Source organism: Choristoneura fumiferana, chromosome 11 (genome assembly GCF_025370935.1).
Source record: "Choristoneura fumiferana chromosome 11, NRCan_CFum_1, whole genome shotgun sequence".
Lineage (NCBI taxonomy): Eukaryota > Metazoa > Arthropoda > Insecta > Lepidoptera > Tortricidae > Choristoneura > Choristoneura fumiferana.
In genome coordinates this window covers 18171150-18192520 of record NC_133482.1, presented here as the reverse complement: position 1 = coordinate 18192520, position 21371 = coordinate 18171150, and the positions used below count along the sequence as shown (strand labels likewise).

The window sequence follows — 21371 nt, the reverse complement described above, 5'->3', positions numbered from 1 at the left end:
CTGATGACCCTGGCAGCAGCGCTTTCTGTTTCCAACTACGAACTCCAGACTCCAGCAACTGCGCTGGAAGGCAAAGGGAACCACTTCACTATTTTGCCAAGAAATATTGTTTTAGGGTTTACACGATTATGATCAATTAAATCATGTCTAGACTCAACGATTAAGATATCTTAAATTTGATGTGGATTCGAGGAAATATCAGTTTAAAGTAGCCGATGCGTCATTCTGAAAATCCAGCTGTCTACACACCAAATATCATACTCATCTCATACTCCTTATCATCCAGCTCCTTTACTTTTTCGCCACTTTCTTTCAAAGTCGCACCCGTGCGAAGCGTGGATAGGTCGCTGATTCTAATATCTTCATCCGGTTCCTTACCAGGAAGGAAAGGGATGAGTACCGCCGTTACTCCACGAGGACCTCCGGAATGGTCTTCTGCAGTTCGGGAGGCTGCAGACGATGGCGCTGCTGTCTCCGGCGCTGCCCATCCAGGAGCAGCAAGTGGACCTTCCCTGCGACGTCTCACAAGCCAATACGGTTTTCCTGACTATAACGTTAGCCTGCTCATGTTACAGGTTAGTTCTAGGATCTGGAACCTTTTGAGATGGAGAGTTGAAAGTTACAATGTATGTGAATTCGCTAAAAGCTACCGACCGATATAACATGTGCCGTAGCCCTATAACCAGGGCTGCAGCGCTGGTTTTCAGCTGATCCCGGTGAGTGTGGCACCCACGTAACTGAACGCGTAATTATTGCTTGAAAGGAAAAAAAAACAGTATATTATATCTTTATAAATTAAAAATATAAACATATATATGCGTGAAAATTTGTATAAGATGGTTTAAAATAAAATAAAATAGTAGCAAGAAATTCAATAATAACAATGAAATAATAATAAGTAAAATAAAATCAGGGACGTCTCAAGTACCTAAGCAACTCGACCACCAACAGGTTGTTCTTTTTGGTAATCAAAAAGATGCTTTTTTAGCTTTAATTTAAATGTGTGTTTGCACATTTGGTAGACGTAAAGGTGGCGGCAAGTTGCCGCATACTTAAAGCTACCACAAAAGCAGACGATGCTTTGGCATACACAAAGACCCGTTCACCGCACGACACGCCGATTTACGCCACGCTAGCTTCTCGAACAAGTACTTCGGTCGTCCAGTCCGTATTATCCCGAACAAAGGAGACATCATCAAGAGGCCAGCAGCGTTAAGGCTTTGGGGCTGAAAAGATTTACAATGGAGACCGCGGATCGCAGGACGTCCACCAACGAGATGATCTGGTTAAAGCCGCAGGTTCACGGTGGATGCAAGCTGCTTCCAAATGAAGCAACTGGAGGTCTAAGGAGGAAGCCTTTGTCCAGGAGTGGACGTTTTATGCCTGATATGATAAGGATCATGCTAATGATGAAAATAAATATTGTCAAAAGAGACTAAATACGCTCAGACTCAGTTAAAAAAATATATATTACACCGATGCTTAGTTTAGTTTGACCAAAGTTGCGAGCAGTCCTTCCGTTGTGGTAAGATATTTGATCCACTGACCTAAAACTCTAGAGTTTTAACTCTGGCATACCTGAATGAGCATCGGTGCCGTTCCAAGGAGCCAAGGCTAGTACCACTTTTGTTTCAAAGACATTACTAGTATCTTTTTCTAACCAATTCAAGTCTGTGTTGAAGTAATCGAACTAGAATAAAGAAACAGATAACATGTTGAAGAGTTCTCCGCAGCTGGCGCCGAGCTGTGACTCCATGCTGGTGAAGTGCGCGTGGCGCGGGAAAGAGATGCCCTGTGACTATCTGTTCGCCATGCGGGTCACCTCAGTCGGTTACTGTTGCGTTTTCAATTCTCGATACGAGTAAGTTTTGTTTAACACTAGCCTTTATCCACAGCTTTGCACTCGTAAACCATTTGCCCTTAGCAATTGAATTCAACAATTTGCCGGAAGACATGCATTTTCCGTTAGGCTCTGTATGATGCTTGCGTTAGTCTTTGGTTGATCCCCATTGGTTTCTTCCTTAAACGACCCTAGCCATTTTTATTAAGACATCGGAATTACCAAGAAGCAAGTAACAAGGAATTTATTTTCTAGACCGTACGATATGGAGAATCCCCCGAGAGTACTGGATCGCGAGGGAAAGGACAACGGGCTCTCCGTGATCTATCGAGAGGACATTGACGACTTTGGTTTAGTAAGAAGGCCAGTTCACGGAATAGAGGTAAGCCATGCAAACGGCTAGCTAGTTGGAGAGTTGAATAAGGAGACGTAGTTGTAAAAGAAAAGTATAAAAGACAAAAACTATACATATTATTGATCAGCCAGTTTTTCCCTTGAACATGATATAAAAAACACTGGCCTGAGATTTGTTAGATAGGTAGGGAAGCAAGGCAGGGTATTAGGAAGTCTCAGAGCGTCCAGCAGCCAGCAGGGCTTCAGTCTATGGCGGCGATCTGCTTCGAGAGCAAAACGATGGTAGAGTAAAAAAGATGGATGACGCAGGAAAGGAAGAACTGGAATAAAATACCCTGCTTTACTGTTTGCTTAAAACACCCCTCTTTCAAAACTTGAAATTAGGCTTCAGAAAGTACAATACAATAGAAATTATTATTGCTCACCAAAAATCAGTACAAAAAGGAAGTACAAATAAATGAAAAAAAAGTACGGCCGTGCCTTTGATTTGCTCGACTTGGCGGGGCACTACCGTTGTCCCAGATTAAAAAGGTCGAATGACGATACTTGCATTAGCAGCCTTTATTGCCACATAGTTTTTGAAATATTCTTTGATGTCTCAATTTGTTTTTTGCCTCGTCTAAATTGAATGAAGATATTTTTGACTCTGGCTTTGAGTAATAACTTGATTTTTACAGGTGCTGATATTCGATGGCATGGAGTACCCCCTCTTGGAGGGAGGAGGGGTGCGCGTGCAGAGAACACAACCTAATGCCGTTGTCTTCTTCAAGCTAAGCACTCGGACGCAGCTCGCCAGTTCAAGTCTCAGCATCTTTCCGGAATTTCTGGTGCGTTGAGTTTGTGAAGTGACGTTAAGTTGTCTTGTTGAAAAATTTGTATTTATGTATATATGCCGCGCAGATGTAGCTATTGATCATATATGGTTGTGGAGGAGCAGGTTGTATTTCATTGATAGCATAGTAACGCCCGAATCTTTATAATTCTTGTTTTTTTTTTAAACAGTAAGACTTAGGCTACTGGTGTCTTAGAGAAATTAATAGGTTCAAAGTTGCTCAGCGCGCTATGGAAACGGCTATGCTCGGGGCTTCTCTACGAAGAATAAGGGTCACCGACAAAGCGAATTAGGTCGTTAAAGTGGCAATGGGTAGGCCATATAGCACGCAGAACACTGGCTTTTGGGCCGAACAGATCTCGAATGGAGATTGCGGATCGGCAAGCACAGCGTAGGTATAGACGTGCGTTGGGTCGATTCTAGGAAAGGCAGCACCTTAAGCTTGCGGCCCGCAGCTACAACTAACGCTCCCTACCCTGTAATTGACCAATCCACCAACAAGATGGACGAATTGCCTGACTGAAGCCGGGGCTCATGGTGGACGCAAGCCACTTCCAACCGAAACAGTTATATGGAAGAGGTCTATCTCCAACGGCGTATGGAGAAGAGTCAATAATAATTAACTATTTAATTGCTTATGTCTGCTAGCGTGGATGCCGCATGAAGAGTGGGTCTTCGCAGCCCAGCTACTCGTGGTGCCTGATGGAGTGCCGCCGCCGCGCCATCGAGGACCTCTGCGGCTGCGTGCCCTACACGCTGCAGCCCGCGCCAGGACCTCGTCTGCTCACTCGACCATCTTCTCTGCCTCAATAAACATCGAGGTGTAGTACCACGAGAGTTGAAGTGAATGATTACACTTACAGCTACAAAAAGAGCTGATTCCACAAAAGGAGAATGAATGAACTGAATGAGTAAATTTCATTACACCACATGTTCTGTGTGCGTGACCTCAACTTTAGTGGCACCCAAGTAATCACAAACTTAAAACAACTTTTGAGGATTTACACATTTCGAAGAATCATCATTATCATCATCCAAGCAGCCTTTACTTCGCCCTTCTTCGGGCGTAGGCTTCCTCTCCATTTCTCCACGACTGCCGATCCTTCCCACTATATTATAAAAGCGAAAGTTTGTTTGTTACTATTCACGTCTAAATCGCTAAATCGATTTAGATGAACTTAGGTATACATAGTTTGAGTCCCGGGGAAAGACAAAGAATAGTTTGTATCCTGGAAAATTGCATATTTAGTTCCCGCGGGATAGCGATAAACAAATTCTACGCGGACAAAATCACGGCCAACATCTACGAGTAGTATGCGAATAAAAAAATATATCTTGTATTATCTATGATTTCTTTGTATTTATTTACACACAGAAAAGTTCCTCAACCGCTTCCCTAGCACCTCCTCGCAGCTCCACCTGCCGGAGGAGTCAGTAAACGCGCTGTTCTGTCCCGACTGCCAGCCCGACTGCGCGCGCACCGCTCACACTGTCGTCAGCAATCGCGTGCCCTTCAACCACCTACGCAAGATGCTCCGGGACAGTTTTACGTGAGATTAACTGCCTTTCAAAGTCCCACCAGAATTTCGAACACAATCGTTCCGAAACTGATGATCAACAATCATCGACGCAGAAAAATTCCACTGCTTCACCTTCAGGTCTTCGTAGCTTGTCAGTAAAGAGTCGGGAACGCGCTGCTGTGTCTAGCTCTACGTGTGCGGACCACCCACATCGTTGTCGGCCCTACCTTAGTCGTAAAGTGGGGGTGATTTTTTTTCTCGACTAACCCTAACGTGGGGTATCGTTGGATAGGTCTTTTAAAACCATTGGGGGATTGCCACAAATCTCACGACATCTCAACCCTCTCAACTCATTCTCAAGCCATTGCCTTGTTAATTTGTTTGATTTGAGGATGACTTTGTTCTTCTCCAGTCACGGCATCAAGGACATCGCGAACATTTCTTTGCTGCGTTTCTTCTACCCGACGATGGAGAAAGACCTGTACACCCTCGAGCCTGACGAGGTCTGGTTTGAGCGCATCGGTCAGTATGTGATTAAAGTACTTGCAGGGTCGACATTAGGGTTGGCTAATATCTATTCAATGTATATAACGCACATGTGTAAACACCAGTTAAAATCTGTAAAGAATCGCAGTTCACGAGGTATGTTTTTTAAACAGATTTACATATTATTAAATTAGGGTTGGCTAGGTGCATAAAAATATCTAAACGCACGTCGCACTTACACGATTGATAATACGATCGAGTTTAAAATATGTGTGAGCACCTAGGTAAATATATAAGGTGTCTAAAGGCTTTAGGGTACTTAATGAAGTAGTAGGAGTCAATAAGGTGAAAAGACCGAAAATAAATAAAAACTGGATCGCCTAAAAATGTTTCAAATAAAAACTAAAAAAAATACAAGTCTATAGAACTGTTTAATAGAAGCTTACCTAAAGTTCACAGTCGGGACATATTCAAAATCGTGAGCGGCTCAATATTTCTCAGTACCTAATTAATTATAATATAGTAACGACTAGGCGACAGACTAGCAACCAGTCAACATTGTACCGTTTTTGTCAAACTTAAAACCTAAAATTGCTAAAAGTGGCTCCGAAGCGGTAACGTTTCGTGTGCTCTGCCTACCCCATTTGGGTTATACAGGCGCGATGTTTGTGTGTGTGTGTGTAGTAACGACTGTTGAACTTAAGTTAGGTATTTCTAAGACTAATAGTGGCCGTTTTCCTGTCAGTGGTGATTTTTTTCCAAAAAACGGAGAAGCACAACTGTTAATTGTACATTACGAGTGCAGTTAAAAGTCAAGTAGAATTAAGCACTGACTTAACAAAACATACATCTGAGGTTTTCAATTTAATTATCAACACATTGTAGATGGCCTTAGCGCCTGCTCGCATAGTCAATATAAAATATTTGCCACAATATTTTAGTAGGCGTTAATTTGAATACGTTGGTTTTGTTACTATTGAATATTGTCACTTCTGATATCATCCCTTGCCACCGAAATATTCAGAATGTTATTTTAGCCCTTACGTAGTTCCACAAAATATATCCAGGACATTCCTCCTAGTATAGGGTTGCCATACGTCAGGATTTGTCCGGACATGACCGGATTTTTGACTCTTAGTCAGGATTGCGGCCGGACTTGCCAAGTCTCCGGATTTTTAGAAATGACCCTATTGAAAAAAAAAGAAATATTTGTTTTCATGATACATTATAAATTACACCGTTTTTTACGAGTGAAATGATAAATTAAGTACCTATAGTTACTAATTTATTTTATTTATTTATTAGAAATTAACATAATTAACAAAATTAATAATATTTCTTTCAAAGCAATTTAACATAGGACAAATTTACAGCTAAAGAGATTTCAATCAATTATTTGCTTAAAACTAGTTACAATCTAATTTTGTTATTTGGTTTTAATGAAATCAAAGGGTTAAGACCAAAAAGTTACACACATTAGCGCGAGTAGTTAGAGTTACTATTATTTTTTCCATTGTGACACATTTTTCCGTACATTTGTATGGATAATTTTCGTGGCATTAATGGAAGTGTCGTGGAGCAGCGCCTCGCCGGCACCTCCTTCCTTCAACTTACGTCAAATCTCTGTGTTCCGTATTTCTATAGATTTACCATCTAGCTAGCACAAGATGGCCATTTGTTTCTAACTAATTTTAATTCAGCTGAATCGATAGCAAGTTTGAATGTATGCTGCATCTCTAAGACAGTGCTGCCAACATCAAATTTTACTTCTTCGAAAAACCGCCTTACCGCCGTGTGCGTGCAGCGTCACCGCTCCGCTCAAAATCCAATCCAAAAATTGGAAAACTCTAGCACGAACAAGAAATCAGTGTACTCAAAGCCTGATATAACGCCTGTGGACGACCAACACCGGGGGGCCCCCACGAGCAGCGTTCCTGAAACTTCGGTGAGTGTCTGCATTTCTCTTTTGCTATCGAAGAAAATTCCCCAACACTCTGTTACAAGTAATGTCTGGACTTTTAAGGCGGTGTCCGGATGTTTGTCAGTACTTTTCATTTCTTCATATGGCAACCCTATCCTAGTGACAACCTATGTATTTGCATAAGGCTGTGTTCCACCTGAAGCGTGCAAGGTTGCGGTGCCATGAAACGTTTTTATTAGTTCATGACAAATACATTCCTCGCAACAAATCATTGCATTGAATAAAGATATTTTGACTTTGACTTGAACACATCCTCGCACAACTCTGGTAGCAACGTAGCTTTAGCCCGAACTCCGAACGCCTGCATAAATTTTTCACCAGAAATATTCATTCAAAATATAACGTCACATTGTTGGCGACATTTTCAAACTACGATCAAAGCCTAACTTTAAGCGCTCGATTGTTTTAGATGATAAACGCTGCGTTAAGCGCAATGCGTTTGACGCATATAATCTAACCCAGGGTTACTCAAAGTGGGGTACGCGAACCCCTAGGGGTTCGCTATTCGACGGTAGGGGGTTCGTGACAAGGTTTACGTGACTCCAAAAACCACCAGGCTGCAAGACTAGCAAGATGATTAAGATTGGTTTTTGGAGTGTTTTTGTATTTGTTATTTTTAGTTTCTCCAACAGTCAATTTTATTACTTTCTTTGGGGGGGGGGGGTTCGCTATCGCCTAGAAACTTTAACAGGGGTACGTGGAGTCATAAGTTTGAGAAACCCTGATCTAACCAATCACGATCTACATGCGTGTGCGGCTGTGCTCACCGCGTAAGACAATGTTCACTTTTGCGTATATTTTTGCGTGTATTTTTTGTTTTATTTGTGTTGATATTTTTTAATTTTGATGTATTTGTGTGTCTTTGTGAATGTGAATAAATGTCTTCTTTCTTTCTTTGGTAATTCAATTATCTGTACCCTTAGTGTAAGTTTTCGGTTACAAAATACGTCTCGATCGCGTTCGCGTTAAAATCTCAATTTGTATGGAAACATGAACAGCGCCTCTAGCGGAACGTTTGCGATGTTCGTGTTTCCATACAAATTGAGATTTTAATGCGAACGCGATCGGGACGTGTTTTGTAACCGAAAACTTACACTAAGGGTACTGAAGTACATTGATTGATTGGGGTGAGCGGTTAGTTCCAATGGGGTGCTGAAAGTTTCTCGATGAGGGCTACAGCATAGATGTCGCTAGTGTCACTGCTTAAGTGACTAAATAAGAAAAAACAAAACAAGCTGAGATATGTGGTGCATAGGAGAAATTCGTGTCTGTATCACTGTCCAGTGGTGGTGTAGTGGTATACGTGTATAGCACGTGGCACGGAATGCCGAGGACCTGGGTTCGATTCGCTGGTCTTATTTTTCTGGTTTTTCTATGCATCTATATTTCAGTTTGTATTTTGCGATATGGGTTTTACGGAATGACCGTAAAGTAACAAAAAAGTTGGAATTAAAATAAAAAATACAAAAAGATTCCAAAAAACCAATCTTAAATTGCGCAGCGTTTATTACACAAAACAACAGAGCACTTTACTTACTGTTTATTGTCCACTTAACTGAAGTGGACTTACAGAAATGAAACAAGTCTATCCTATTGGTTGATTTGTCGACAGCATCTCTCAGCAGCCAATGGGTGGGTGTTCTCGGCCTGACGATGGTGACGCTGTGCGAGCTGGTGTTCCACTGCACGGTCCGGTGGCGCCACCACTACACGAGGCGGATGACACTGCATTGACCTGTTTCTCAGGGCTCCGTACAGTAATGGTCACAAACGGAACCCTATCGCTACGCTGCCTGTCTGCCTGTCAAAGGACGTATCTCAAGAATGGTAATAATAGTACTTTTTTGTATTTTACTTTTTAAAATTATTATAAAAAACTTTACTAAGAACGAAGATAAATAATTAGTAAATAATAATAAAATAAATCTTTTATTGCTTGAAATAATGTAAAAGATAGACTTAATATATTAATTTATTTTAAACATTTTTTTAGTGGTGATTTTTTATTGTATCTTTGACATTTTAATCTTTATTCTTTTTTAATGTTAATTTTAATACTTTTATTATAACAATATTAATAACAATACGATACAATGGAAGAATCAATCTTAGTTTAATTGTTGATTTTATTTATATTTGCCACTTGCTCGTTTGCCATCCATTCGAATAAAAAAATAAAAAAATATTTTGTCATTATTTATAGTTATGTGAAGTTCTAACAGTCCGACAGCTTTTTATTTTGAGTAAGTATAGTCTTAAGACCAGCACACCGCAATCCCTTACATCTTTGCGCTTTGTTCTTAATTACTATAATCTCTTCTATAATCCCTTACAACACTGAATATACTATACTTATAATATAAGGTGTCTGCCCTAATAAAAAAAAAACTAAAACACGCATTCCACATATTGGCGCATGCAAACGATCAAGATTTTATGATGGTCAGTCGGATTCCTGTGTTGGTAGGAAATCTTGGCTTGAATTGAACTTCAAGTCTAAATAAACATTGCCAGAACGAAACATAAACAAAACATGAGCCGTTCAACTTTTAAGCCAATGTTCGCTGGGCCTTGACCCGGGCTGCTAGGTACATGCAATTGGTACGATGTGTACAAATAATGTCTATTCGTGCCAGGGGTCATTGCGACTGTGATTCAAATTGATTTAATAATAATATCTATAGGGCTCACATAGGGCTAACAATATTCAAATTCAAATTCGTTCATTGGCCAAGTAACACCAGTCACATTTGGCAAGTCATTAAAACTAAATATGTACATTCTTATAATCTTAATTTAGATAATTAAACAATTCTAAGATATGACTCTTGGACTGTCCTTTAAACAAGTCCACAAATTCATTTATTGAATACAGTCGGCTGTGTTTAAAATAACTGCCTCGGCTTGCTTACCTTGTAATTTTCTCTCTGTGTGCCTGTTTTCTGTATCGCTTACTATTTCCGGTGTACAATAAAGAGCCATTGTATTGTATTGTACGTTGTCTATTAATATTATTAAGGGTGAGGTCAGACGCGTTATTTTTTGAGTTGCGAGTTGCGAGTTGTTGCGATGTTCGTGTTTCGATACAAATTGAGATTTTAAAGCGAACGCGATCGAGACGTATTTTGTAACCGAAAACTTACTCTTAGGGTACAGTTTGAGCCACACGGCGACTGAAAATGAGTTTTGCACATTGTATGAAACGAAAATTACGCGACCGAAGATACGTGACTCACAGCTTAAATATTACGCTCGTTTGGCTCCATCCTATGTTGTTTAATGCTTCTCTTTTTATTTGTTCTTAAAACTTTGTGCACCCATAAGGCATCTTTTGACTCTAGTTTCATATCACTTTCATAGTCCAATTAATTGGAGGTCATGATACCGTTCCCTGGCCCCTGGACTGTATCTATTACAACAGGAGATATTTTTCTAAACTCGTTATAATTTTCATAAAATTAGTATCTTTCTGCGACAATAGAGGCGAATTAATTTTGATATTTGCTTAATATTACCTGACAGTAAATCTTTTTACCCGACTGCGAAGAAGGATGTGTTTGACGCGTATGTATGTATGTATGTCTATTCCTATGTCTTCTCGTAACTACTCAACGGCTAAACCGATTTTGATAAATGGTACGTCATTGGATTTGTCTTAATGACGTGAGTGACAAAAATCAAAATGGCGGATTTTTGGCGCCAAATTGTAAGTATCCAAAATATAATTTTTATTCAAACCTATCCAGTGGGGTATCAAATAAAAGCTAATAATGAGCCCATTCTAAAAATATAGCGGTTATAACCGTTTTAATATACCATTTTCACAGAAAAGTGTGAAATAAAACAATAAATTTAAAAAATCAAAAATCCCGACTGCCTTAAAAAATACTAAAAAGAAGAAAACAAGTCTAGTGGGCTAGAACTCTGTTAAGTAGCTAACTTAAAGTTCAACAGTCGGGACCCATTTAAATCGTGACGCTCAAAAATTCTTACCTAATGGGTCCCGACTGTTGAACTTTAAGTTAGCTACTTAACAAAGTTCTAGCCCACTAGACTTGTTTTCTTCTTTAAGGCAGTCGGGTTTTTTGATTTTTTAAATTTATTTAACGTTTTTAAGCAAATAATAACTAAAATTTGACAATGGATGGGCGTCGCGCCCACTTCACAACAGAATATTGGTTATTTATTAGGTACAGATATATAAGTGAAAAATGTTTTGTCATCGTATTTTGTGGAAATAATTGTATTTATCTTGCTTTCTCATTTAGTTTTCTTGCTGAACCCTTATAGTTTCGCCATGTCGGTCTGTCTGTCTGTCTGTCTGTCCGTCCGCGGCTTTGCTCAGGGATCATCAATGCTAGAAAGCTGTAATTTTGCACGAATATACCTATTAGTAAACTATGCCGACAAAATAGTACAATTAAAAATAAAAAATATTTTTTTTTTGGTGTACGGTAAAGGGGGTGTTTTTTTTTCTCATCCAACCCTATATGTGGGGTATCGTTGTATAGGTATTTTAGGGGTTTGCTAAGACGATTTTTCGATTCAGTGATTTGTTTGCGAAATATTCAACTTTAAAGTGCAAATTTTCATTAAAATCGAGCGTCCCCCCCCCTCTAAAATCTAAACCGGTGGGTGGAAAATTAAAAAAAAATCAGGATGGTAGTAAGTATACCAAACTTTCAAGAAAAACTATAACGGCTAAGTTTGCTTGAGAATTATTAGTAGTTTATGAGTAAATAGCAGCCTAAGGTATAAAATATACCTAAACTTGGAAGATTCCGTATAAAATACGAAATCCTTAGAAAAATATTACTTGATTTTTTCGTAATGGCTACGGAACCCTATTTTAGGCGTGTGCGACACGATCTTGGCCGGTTTTTTTATTGACGTTATCAGAGATAAAACAATTGTTAGTAAACACATAAAACTGTTCGTCACATTGCTCACAAATATTTTTGTATTTGTAAACAAACTTAATATGTATGTAAAACCTTGGCTAGTTAACACTATTCAGTAATTATTATTTCTACGATAATAAATATTGTTACAAATAGTATACGTGTAACATACAAGCATCGATAAACATCGTGTTCGATGCTCATCATTGTTATTGTGTGTATGAAAGCAATAAGTAATAGTGCCATTATGTAAGTAAAATGTTTTCGTTAACTATTGTAATCAATTAATAGGTATGTACTCGTACTTGTACGAGTATAGTTAAAACAAAGTAATTGCCACTTGAGTTTTAACGGTATAATAGTATTTTATGCTACTGTAACATAACAAGGGTCATTATTTCACGAGTCTGTGTTTATAAAACGAGCCTTCACGAGTTTCATACATAACTTTTTCTACGACATAATTTTAGAAATGAAAAAAGTATTTGGAAAGCTTGCAACTTACAGTATTTGGATTTGACAGATTATTATACTATGGGAGTAGAAAAATAATATTATATTATAATATATTGTATTGTATTAAAAACTCTTTGTTGTACATAAAAACCCAGGATAATAAGATGTACAAAGGCAAACATCATCATCATCATCATATCGGCTGTATATAATATATTATATTATAAAATGAAATCAGATACACGTTTGCGTTTTTATCGAAATACATTGAATTGAATGAAAAGCATTTGTATTGTGTTATAATGCATTAATGAAACCATTTTTTAGAAAAGTAATTGTTTGGTGGTGGTACTCTTGGAGCCGTAAATAAACAATTTTTCACACACACTCTCCCGCAATATACAACATAGACTATATAAGTTAGACCTAAGGCTTTAGAATAGAGACAGTATTTACACATCATTCGTGAGTTCTCGTCCTCACCATCAGCCTACAGCAGTCCACTGCTGGACATGGGCCTCTTCTATGGCGCTATAACACTCTGTCTTCAGCCCCTCTCATCCATCCGCCGCCAGCAACCTTTAAAGGTCGTCCGTCCGTGCCTCAGGATGCCCTACACTACGTTTTCTCGTCCGTGGTTTCCATTCGAGGACTCGTCTGCTCCACCGTTCTCTTCCTCCTTACAGGTTATTTTACGTGGTAAAGACACGTATCTAACTTAGTTGTCATCATTACCATCATATCAACTGTAGGACGACCACGTTGAACATTGGCTTCCCCCATACTCCTCCTCCCACATGTGAAAAGCCTTCGATGTTAGGGTTTTTTTATAGCAGCGAGGAAACCGTAAAATTGAAATAAAAAATGTTTAATTTATGTTTTTGAGCGTTATGATTTCCGTTGTAAGTTGTAAGGTTGAATGAATGTTATATGTTATTACTCATTATGTCTATGGCTCATTAGACATTATGAAATTATATATTTTATCATTATACGTTATGAGCATTATAGCAAACCCATGTTATATTTAAAAAATAGTGAAGTTATACGTAATTAATGTTTTGTTTTTATATATTCTATTACTTACCTTGAAACTTACTTTGAAAATGAAAAATGAGTGTACCACTTCTTACATATAAATATAATAAACAAAAAAAAAACTGTATTATTTACTAAATTATTTAATAAAATTATTCTTATAATAAAGAAAGTCGCTAGTAATAATATACCCATTAATTAACTTACAATTTAATTAGTTACAGACCTTGTCAAGGAAAACGGGCGTTTTGTTATAATTAGCGAAATGCTTACACTTTCAACTATGATTGCGATTACACGCTTTACAACTATAATCAATTGACCACATGATGCATCAACTATCAGTATAATATGCACACACCTGTGAAGTAATTCAATAGTATGAGTGAAGTTCCCAATCCGCACAGGGCCCGCGTGGGAACTACGGCCCAAGATGTTTAAAAGTGCCCATTGCGGCCTATTTACTGAATAAATGATTTGAATTTGAATTTGAATTCAAGCCCTCCCATTCTGAGAGGAGGCCTGTGTCCAGCAGTGGGACGTAAACAATGATGCTGAGATGATGATGAATTGATGTTTAAAAACAAGTGCGAAAGACGTGTCCGCTAAGTGAGAGAGCTCATTTTACTAGATAGTCAAGGCACGTCAAGGGTTGTTAATTAATTAATTGTCAGTTGTCGTCTTGTCGTTGACGGGGTCTGGCGGCGGGTCGTCGGCGTCGCAGGCGCGCAGGCGCCCGGCGGCTCGCCGATGATCGCCGGGATCACCTGCAACCAGAACTATAATGTGAAAAGGTCTAATGCTGGCTACACCTGCACTTGCCTACGCATGGCTACACTTGCCATGTCTCTTCTTTCGGGTCGCAAAAATAATCGCTCAAAAGCCTTTCTCCCCCAACGGCTCGGTTCCTCGAGTGACTTTCCGATTATCACATGTATTTTTACTTACTTGAGAAAGCCGTGGTGGCCTAGTGGTTTGACCTGTGGTCATTCAAGCAGAGGATCGTGGGATCAAATCCATGGTCGAACTTTGAGTTTTTCGAAATTCATGTGTGAAATTACATATTATTATATACCACGAGCTTTACAGTGAAGGAAAACATCATGGGGATGAACGTACCTGCTTTGCAAGTCAATGGTGTGATTATGTTTTTAATTCGCTCTGGCTCCGCGCGTGGGTACTTAATACGGGCCAAGCCCTCCCATTCTTAGGGGAGGTATGTGCCTATCACTACTATTTAGAGCTATGTATGACGACCAGATGGCCTAATGCTAGAAGCTTGAGGTCCCGGGTTCGATTCCCGTGTCGGGGCAGATATTTGTATGAAAAATACGAATGTTTGTGCTCGGGTCCTGGGTGTTTAATATGTATTTAAGTATATCTATATCTATATAATTATATTCAGCAATTGCTTAGTACCCATAACACAAGCTTTGCTAAGCTTACTTTGGCACTAGGTCAATAGGTGTGAATTGTCCCGTGATATTTATTTGTTTTTATTATTTTATGTATGTATGTCTAATGCAGGCCGCTTCCAACCGAAGCAATTGGAAGGTCTACGGGGAGGCCTATGTCCAACAGTGGACGTCAAACGGCTGATATGATGTTGATGTGGCACGTACCCCCCCAGTACCTGTTCGGCCAGCATGGCCAGGATCTGGGCCACCTTCTTGATGGCCTCAATGTCCTGGGGCCCGGGCAGCGGGAGCCGGCTGTCCTTCAGCAGCGGCGCACGCGGCGCCACGCGCGTCGACAGCTCCGACAGCGACGGGTGGGAGGACGCGTCGTGGTTCAACTGGTGACAATTCAGTCTTTAGGGTGGTTGGCGTGCATTGGGTCTGTTCAAGAATAAAAAAAACCCGACTGCCTTGAAAAATACTAAAAAGAAGAAAACAAGTGGGCTAGAACTTTGTTAAAGGTCAACAGTCGGGACCCATTAGGTTAAGAATTTTTGAGCGTCACGATTTAAATGGGTCCTGACTGTTGACTTTAAGTTAGCTACTTAACAAAGTTCTAGTCCACTAGACTTGTTTTCTTCTTTTTAGTATTTTTCAAGGCAGTCTTTTTTAAATTTATTGTTTTATTCTTGTTTTATTTCACACTTTTTTAATAGTTCTATGAAAATGGTAGATTAAAACTATTATAACCCATATATATTTAGAATGGTCTAATTATTAGCTTTCATTTGACACCCTACTCGATAGACCTGAATATTTTTTTCTGAAAACTTACAATTTGGCACCAAAAATCCGCCATTTTGATTTTTTAAGAATTTCATGTACCCAGTGTCACTCGCGTCATCAAGACGAACCCTATGACGTATCATTTATCAAGATCGGTGTAGCCGTTGAGTAATTACGAGAGGACATAGGAATAGACATACATACATACATACGCGTCAAACACATAACCCTCCTTCTTCGCAGTCGGGTAAAAATAAGAAACATTTATTTAATAACTAACACAATCAATAGGAAGTAAAAAATATTCCAATAACTATCTAAATACGTTTGTTATGAAAAAGGAATCCACTCCGCATTCGTCAGGCCACGGAAGGTAACTCGACGCTGATATTATGTGGATCCTAGTTGGCATGCGATACAGAACTGCCCGAAGCGCCGCGCAACTCACAAATAAAAATGCTGTTATAACACCCGCTATTGCTGAATGTCCTCAAATAATATCAATAAAACAAAGAATAAACCAAAAAAAAAGTTTGCGAATGGAGACCGTGGATCGACAGGCGCTGTGCAGGACGTCCACCTCCAAGATGGACTCGTCGATTAAAAAACCAGTTTTTTCTATAAATTCTTCTTTTTTTTTATTCGACTGGATGACAAACGAGCTAGTAGGTGTCCAGATGGTGAGAGATCACCACCGCCCATAAACATCTGCAACAACAGGGGTATTGTAGATGCGTTGCCATCCTAGAGGCCTAAGATGGGATACCTCGAGTGCCAGTAATTTCACCGGCTGTCTTTGCACAAGGTCCTACCACCTGCAAAACACTTATTTTCTGACATCCATTTTGTTATAACGTTTTAAACTTTCGTGATTTTCACTCATAGTCAAAATACCACAAACGCGATTTATCTTATCACGCTAAAACACACGAGTAATATTTACCTCGACGTTTCGACGACATTAAAGTGGCCGTGGTCACGAGTAGACTGAAGTGTGGGGTGTCAAATGCCTAGCAAGATGAAGATGAGTTCGAAGGACTCGCGCTGCGAGGCAGACTTGACACCCCACACTTCAGTCTGCTCGTGACCACGGCCACTGTAATGTGGTCGAAACGTCGACGTAAATATAACTTGTGTGTTTTAGCGTGATAAGTCCCGTTTGTGGTATTTTGACTATCCATTTTGTTTTCATCCACATTCACTTTAACTCCATGTTTTAGATGTGATATTATCCAAACAACAGTTTCGTTCGATACAAAAATAACACCAATAATTTACATTTTGTTTTAATTTTGCGGTTTTCCGGTTGATTTGCGTCACTTTATATCGACGGAAATTTTATCAACATAAATCCTAAATTTAAAGATGACCGTCCCCTGTTAACTTCATCTTTGTATAAACACAAAAAACTGGTTCAATCAAAACGTGCGTCAAAGACTAGTTTTGATGTTTGCAACCGACGGCGGCGGCGCTAGTTCCGTGTTAGGAATGGCTGTCATGCGACTATCGTTTCTAAAAAGCTTCCAAACTGAGGCTTTATTGTCTATAATACTTGGAATCATAATTGGGGTTTCTCTGCGGGATAGAATCAGAAATGATGATATCCGCAGTAGAACTATATTAATCGACATAGCCCGAAGAATTGCGAAACTGAATTGGCAGTGTCCGGGGCACATTGCTCGCAGGACTGATGGCCGATGGGGTCAGAAGGTTCTTGAATGGCGTCCGCTGTCGGTGGCCTCCAACAAGATGGAGCGACGACCTGGTTAAGATCGCGGGATCGCGTTGGATGCGGAAAGCACAAGACCGGTCTGAGTGGAGAGCCTTGGGGGAGGGCTATGTCCAGCAGTGGACGTCTTTCGGCTGACATGATGATACTTGGGGGCATAATTGTTTTCGCTACCTACTTCTTTTTGCTAAGTATACAACGAGGACAGTTTCATTTTTTCCAAGTTGTTAATAATAATCAAAAAATTGCTTAAAGTACGAGTATAACCAAACTTTAACATTTTTTTTTGTTTTTAATGTTATTTTTTTAATTCACCGAATATTCATCTATCAGCCGTAGGACGTCCATTAGACCTCCAACCGCTTCGGTTAGAGCGGCCTGCATCCACCGTAAGGCCCGCGGCTTTAATCAAGTCATCCGTTACCTCGTTGGTGGACATCCTACGCTGCGCTTGCCGATCCGCGGTCTCCATTCGAGTACTCGGCCCCAACGGGTATCAGTCGTCCAAATAAAATTGTAATTGTTAAAAACTATACCGAAAGCAATTAACGCTACAACATTTGGAAGCTTACACGTGACAAACGGTTAAACGGGTTTAAGATTATAATGATCCAAATAAAAATGATCTGCAAATTGTATTAATTCGGCTGCGCTGGTCGTATCGATCATCATGTTTTGAAGATCAAAATTAGTGATAGGTACAGAACTAATTTCTGTTGCCATCTTAATTACGAACTTGGAAACAATCACTGCCGATAACTAATCTCTTCTACAACAAACGGTTACGCTTTCAGAATCCTAAAATTACTGGCAACTAAGTCGTTTTATTTATTTACCAGCTTTTTCCCGCGGCTTCGCCTGCGTGGAATTTGGTTATCGCGCGCTATTCCCTCTGGAACTATGCATTTTTCCAGGATAAAAAGTAGCCTAAGTCACTTTCTGGCCGTAAACTATAGCTATACCAAAAATCACGTCGATCCGTCGGTCTGTTCCGACGTGAAAGACGGACAAACATACAAACACACTAAAACGCACATTTTCGCATTTATAATATTAGTATGGATATATTTGTCATTGGCTTATCATTACATATACGGTTTTTGCTAACGCATTCGTGGTAATCGCAATCGTTTTCACAACATCTTTCTGTAACACGGTGGAGGATGAAGATAAAAATAGATGGTAAATAGGCTAAAGTAAGCGATCACGAGTTCGTTAAACAATAACTCAGGTCGACATGATTATGAGTGAAAGATATTAAACCACTGATGGCCAAAGTACGACCCGCCGCCAAGGAATTTAAACCGGCCTGTTGACGTACCTTCGAAATTAATAGTAACCATATGGCCTGCGATAAATAATACTCAATATGAAATAGAATAAGTAATAGATGCACGAGTAAAGGAGACAGCTAGACTAGCCGTGTAGCAGAAGAGGTCCTCTGCTCTAAAATATCTGTCACTTTTTGGCCCCCTATCAAGAAAGTTTGCCCACCACTCACTGCGTTAAACCATACTGTGTAACATGAACTAACATTTAATGCCTTTACAAACTAACCTAAGATTACATGAACCAATTGTCCTACGAGGGCCTACTATGAGGCATACTATCACAAAACCGAATGCCGTAAAGATCCTTGAGGACCGCCCTATATGTCAAGCAATAGACATCTTCCGGTTGATGATGATGATAAAACTCAAAGCAATGAATGTGACTTACAACAGCTGGCGAGGCAGAAGCTTGCCATAGCAGCAACGCCAGGAGAAGAAGACACTGTACCGCCCCCATGAGTAAAGCCTTGCCATCATCCAATGAGCCTTATATAAGCCATTTATAATGGTTGGTAGTTGGTAACATCTCTATTAGATGAACCATGGACAATGAATATAATGGACCAATTTCTTTCAAACACGCAGGTTAGGGTTATATTATAACTAACAAGTAAATTGGATGGAATCTTTAGGTATTTTATTGCGTGGATTTTGAACGAGACATATCTTCTAGTTACCAATGATGATATAATTAGGCGACTAATGAAATAATTAGAAGTAGATAGCAATCGAACAAGCTAAAGGACCTCGTTCAACACCGAACTGAATGTTTAAATACAACAATTAGGTAGTTTCTCGGGTAAAAAATTATGACATTTATGTAAATATTTCGTCGGTTAGATTACCACAAAGACCGGCCAAGAGCGTGTCGGACACGCCCGAAATAGGGTTCCGTAGCCATTACGAAAAAATTAAGTAATATTTTTCTAAGGATTTTTTATTTTATACGGAATCTTCCATAGCTAGATATATTTTATACCTTAGCTGCTATTTACTCATAAACTACTAATAATTCTCAATTTCTGTTAATAAATTAAAATAAGTAATAAAAAAAACTCAAGTAAACTTAACCGTTATAGTTTTCCTTGAAAGTTTGATATATTTACTACCATCCTGAAATTGTTCAAAATTTTCCCCTCACCGGTTTAGATTTTAGAGGGGGAGGGGGACGCTCGATTTTAATGAAAATTTGCAATTTAAAGTTGAAAATTTCGCAAACAAATCGCTGAATCGAAAAATCGACTGAGCAAACCCCTAATGGTTTTAAAAGACCTATCCAACGAGACCCCACACTATAGGGTTGGACGAGAAAAAAAATCACCCCCACTTTACGTCTATGGGACCCCTAAAAAAATAGGGTTAGGCTTCCATCTGCGCGCTTTGCGACAAGAAGTTCAGACTTGTATTGTTTACGTAAAGGAATCAATTATGCCGAATATTCGGTTCAGCAAAAGTTTTGCCGAACATTTGGCCAATATTCGTATTCGGTGAAACCCATGTTCGGCCCATCTCTACTCAAAACGGGCACGGCAGTGATGGTCGCACGTGGAACTACCTATTTTATTTATTTATTTATTACAGGTAGTATCAATAAAAAAATCCCAGTGGGTGTAGCAACATTTCACTTTATAACAAGCAGTTAAAATCATAATACCTGCGTGTCCAATATGTTTGATAATCTAATTGATGCAGTAATTAGATTCGTTTAGGCACGCCTATGCATGCCCCCACACCGACAACTTGACATGGCAAAACTAGTTAGCATCAGGAACTGTAAAATGCTGTGGAAAATAACCGAAATTCGCGCAGCAGTAGGAAGCGGTTATTATATGACTGGGCTATTTCGATCTAGGAAGCGCATCATACGCGGATATTATTCGTATCAACAGACATTTAGTATGTTAATTTTTCGTTATTGATCTTTATTATGATAGTAGTTGCAATATTAGCATGCGTATAATTCATCATAAGCCTCGGTAACGTACAGTCAAGGGCATACATATTATGTACGTTACACGGAGAAAAATGATGGCTTAGATTAAGACAATATACCTTGGTAAAGACAATAATATTTCGTATATAGCCGGACGCCATATTGTATTGGGTAAAGACAAAATATTGTCTTGGGTTAAAACTAACTCAGCGGCCCAAAATTTGGCCCAGTCTGCATATAAAACTACCTATTACTATATACATTCGAGGGCCAGATTTTTTGCCGCTCGGTATAAAATACTTACTTAAAGAAAATAATTACTTAGATTTAAACAATATTTCTGAGACTGAACCCATTCCATCCCAGCCTATATACGTCCCACTGCTGGGCGCAGGCCTCCTCTCAGAACAAAAGGGCTTGGGCCATAGTTCCCACGCGGGCCCAGTGCGGATTGGGAACTTCACACGCCCCATTGAATTGCTTCGCAGGTTTGTGCCGGTTTCCTCACGATGTTTTCCTTCACCGCAAAGCTGGTGGTAAATTTCAAATGTAATTCCGCACATGAGTTTCGAAAAACTCAGAGGTGCGAGCCGGGGTTTGAACCCACGACACTCTGCTTCTGCCTCTGCTCGAGTGCTTCTGAGACTGAATATCCTTGGTTAAAGAATTCCTTTTTCTTCGTGTGCCAAGACCTCAAATAATTAAAAGTTATAATAATTATGTTTATGTAGGTACTAATTTAAAAGTCTTTTAAAGCCACAAAATAAGTAATAGTTTCATAATTTAC

The 21371-nt window shown here is 39.4% G+C and overlaps 2 protein-coding genes across 3 annotated transcripts in view; one reads left to right on the top strand and one right to left on the bottom strand.

The window, feature by feature from the left end:
* LOC141433034 (sodium channel protein Nach-like) overlaps positions 1-8835 on the top strand; it is a 10834-nt gene extending 1999 nt beyond the window's left edge. The window contains exons 2-10 of the mRNA XM_074094865.1: positions 382-575; positions 1734-1861; positions 2096-2222; positions 2872-3021; positions 3675-3733; positions 3789-3847; positions 4402-4576; positions 4959-5068; positions 8626-8835. Of these exons, the coding sequence (XP_073950966.1) occupies positions 382-575; positions 1734-1861; positions 2096-2222; positions 2872-3021; positions 3675-3733; positions 3789-3847; positions 4402-4576; positions 4959-5068; positions 8626-8747 (1124 nt within the window). The 3' untranslated portion in view covers positions 8748-8835. The remainder of the gene's footprint in view (positions 1-381; positions 576-1733; positions 1862-2095; positions 2223-2871; positions 3022-3674; positions 3734-3788; positions 3848-4401; positions 4577-4958; positions 5069-8625) is intronic.
* A 5055-nt stretch (positions 8836-13890) lies between these two features.
* On the bottom strand, positions 13891-19145 carry LOC141432910 (uncharacterized). 2 transcript variants are annotated; one of them, XM_074094743.1, is made up of 3 exons: positions 19040-19145; positions 15042-15203; positions 13891-14175 (listed from the first exon to the last, which is right to left on the bottom strand). In XM_074094743.1, the coding sequence occupies exons 1-3, from the start codon at positions 19106-19108 to the stop codon at positions 14068-14070; spliced, it is 339 nt and encodes a 112-aa protein (XP_073950844.1). In that variant the 5' UTR covers positions 19109-19145; the 3' UTR covers positions 13891-14067. The 2 variants fall into 2 exon arrangements, with proteins under 2 accessions (XP_073950844.1, XP_073950845.1); XM_074094744.1 differs by having other exon boundaries at positions 14085-14175; positions 15031-15203.
* Positions 19146-21371: the final 2226 nt, after the last annotated feature.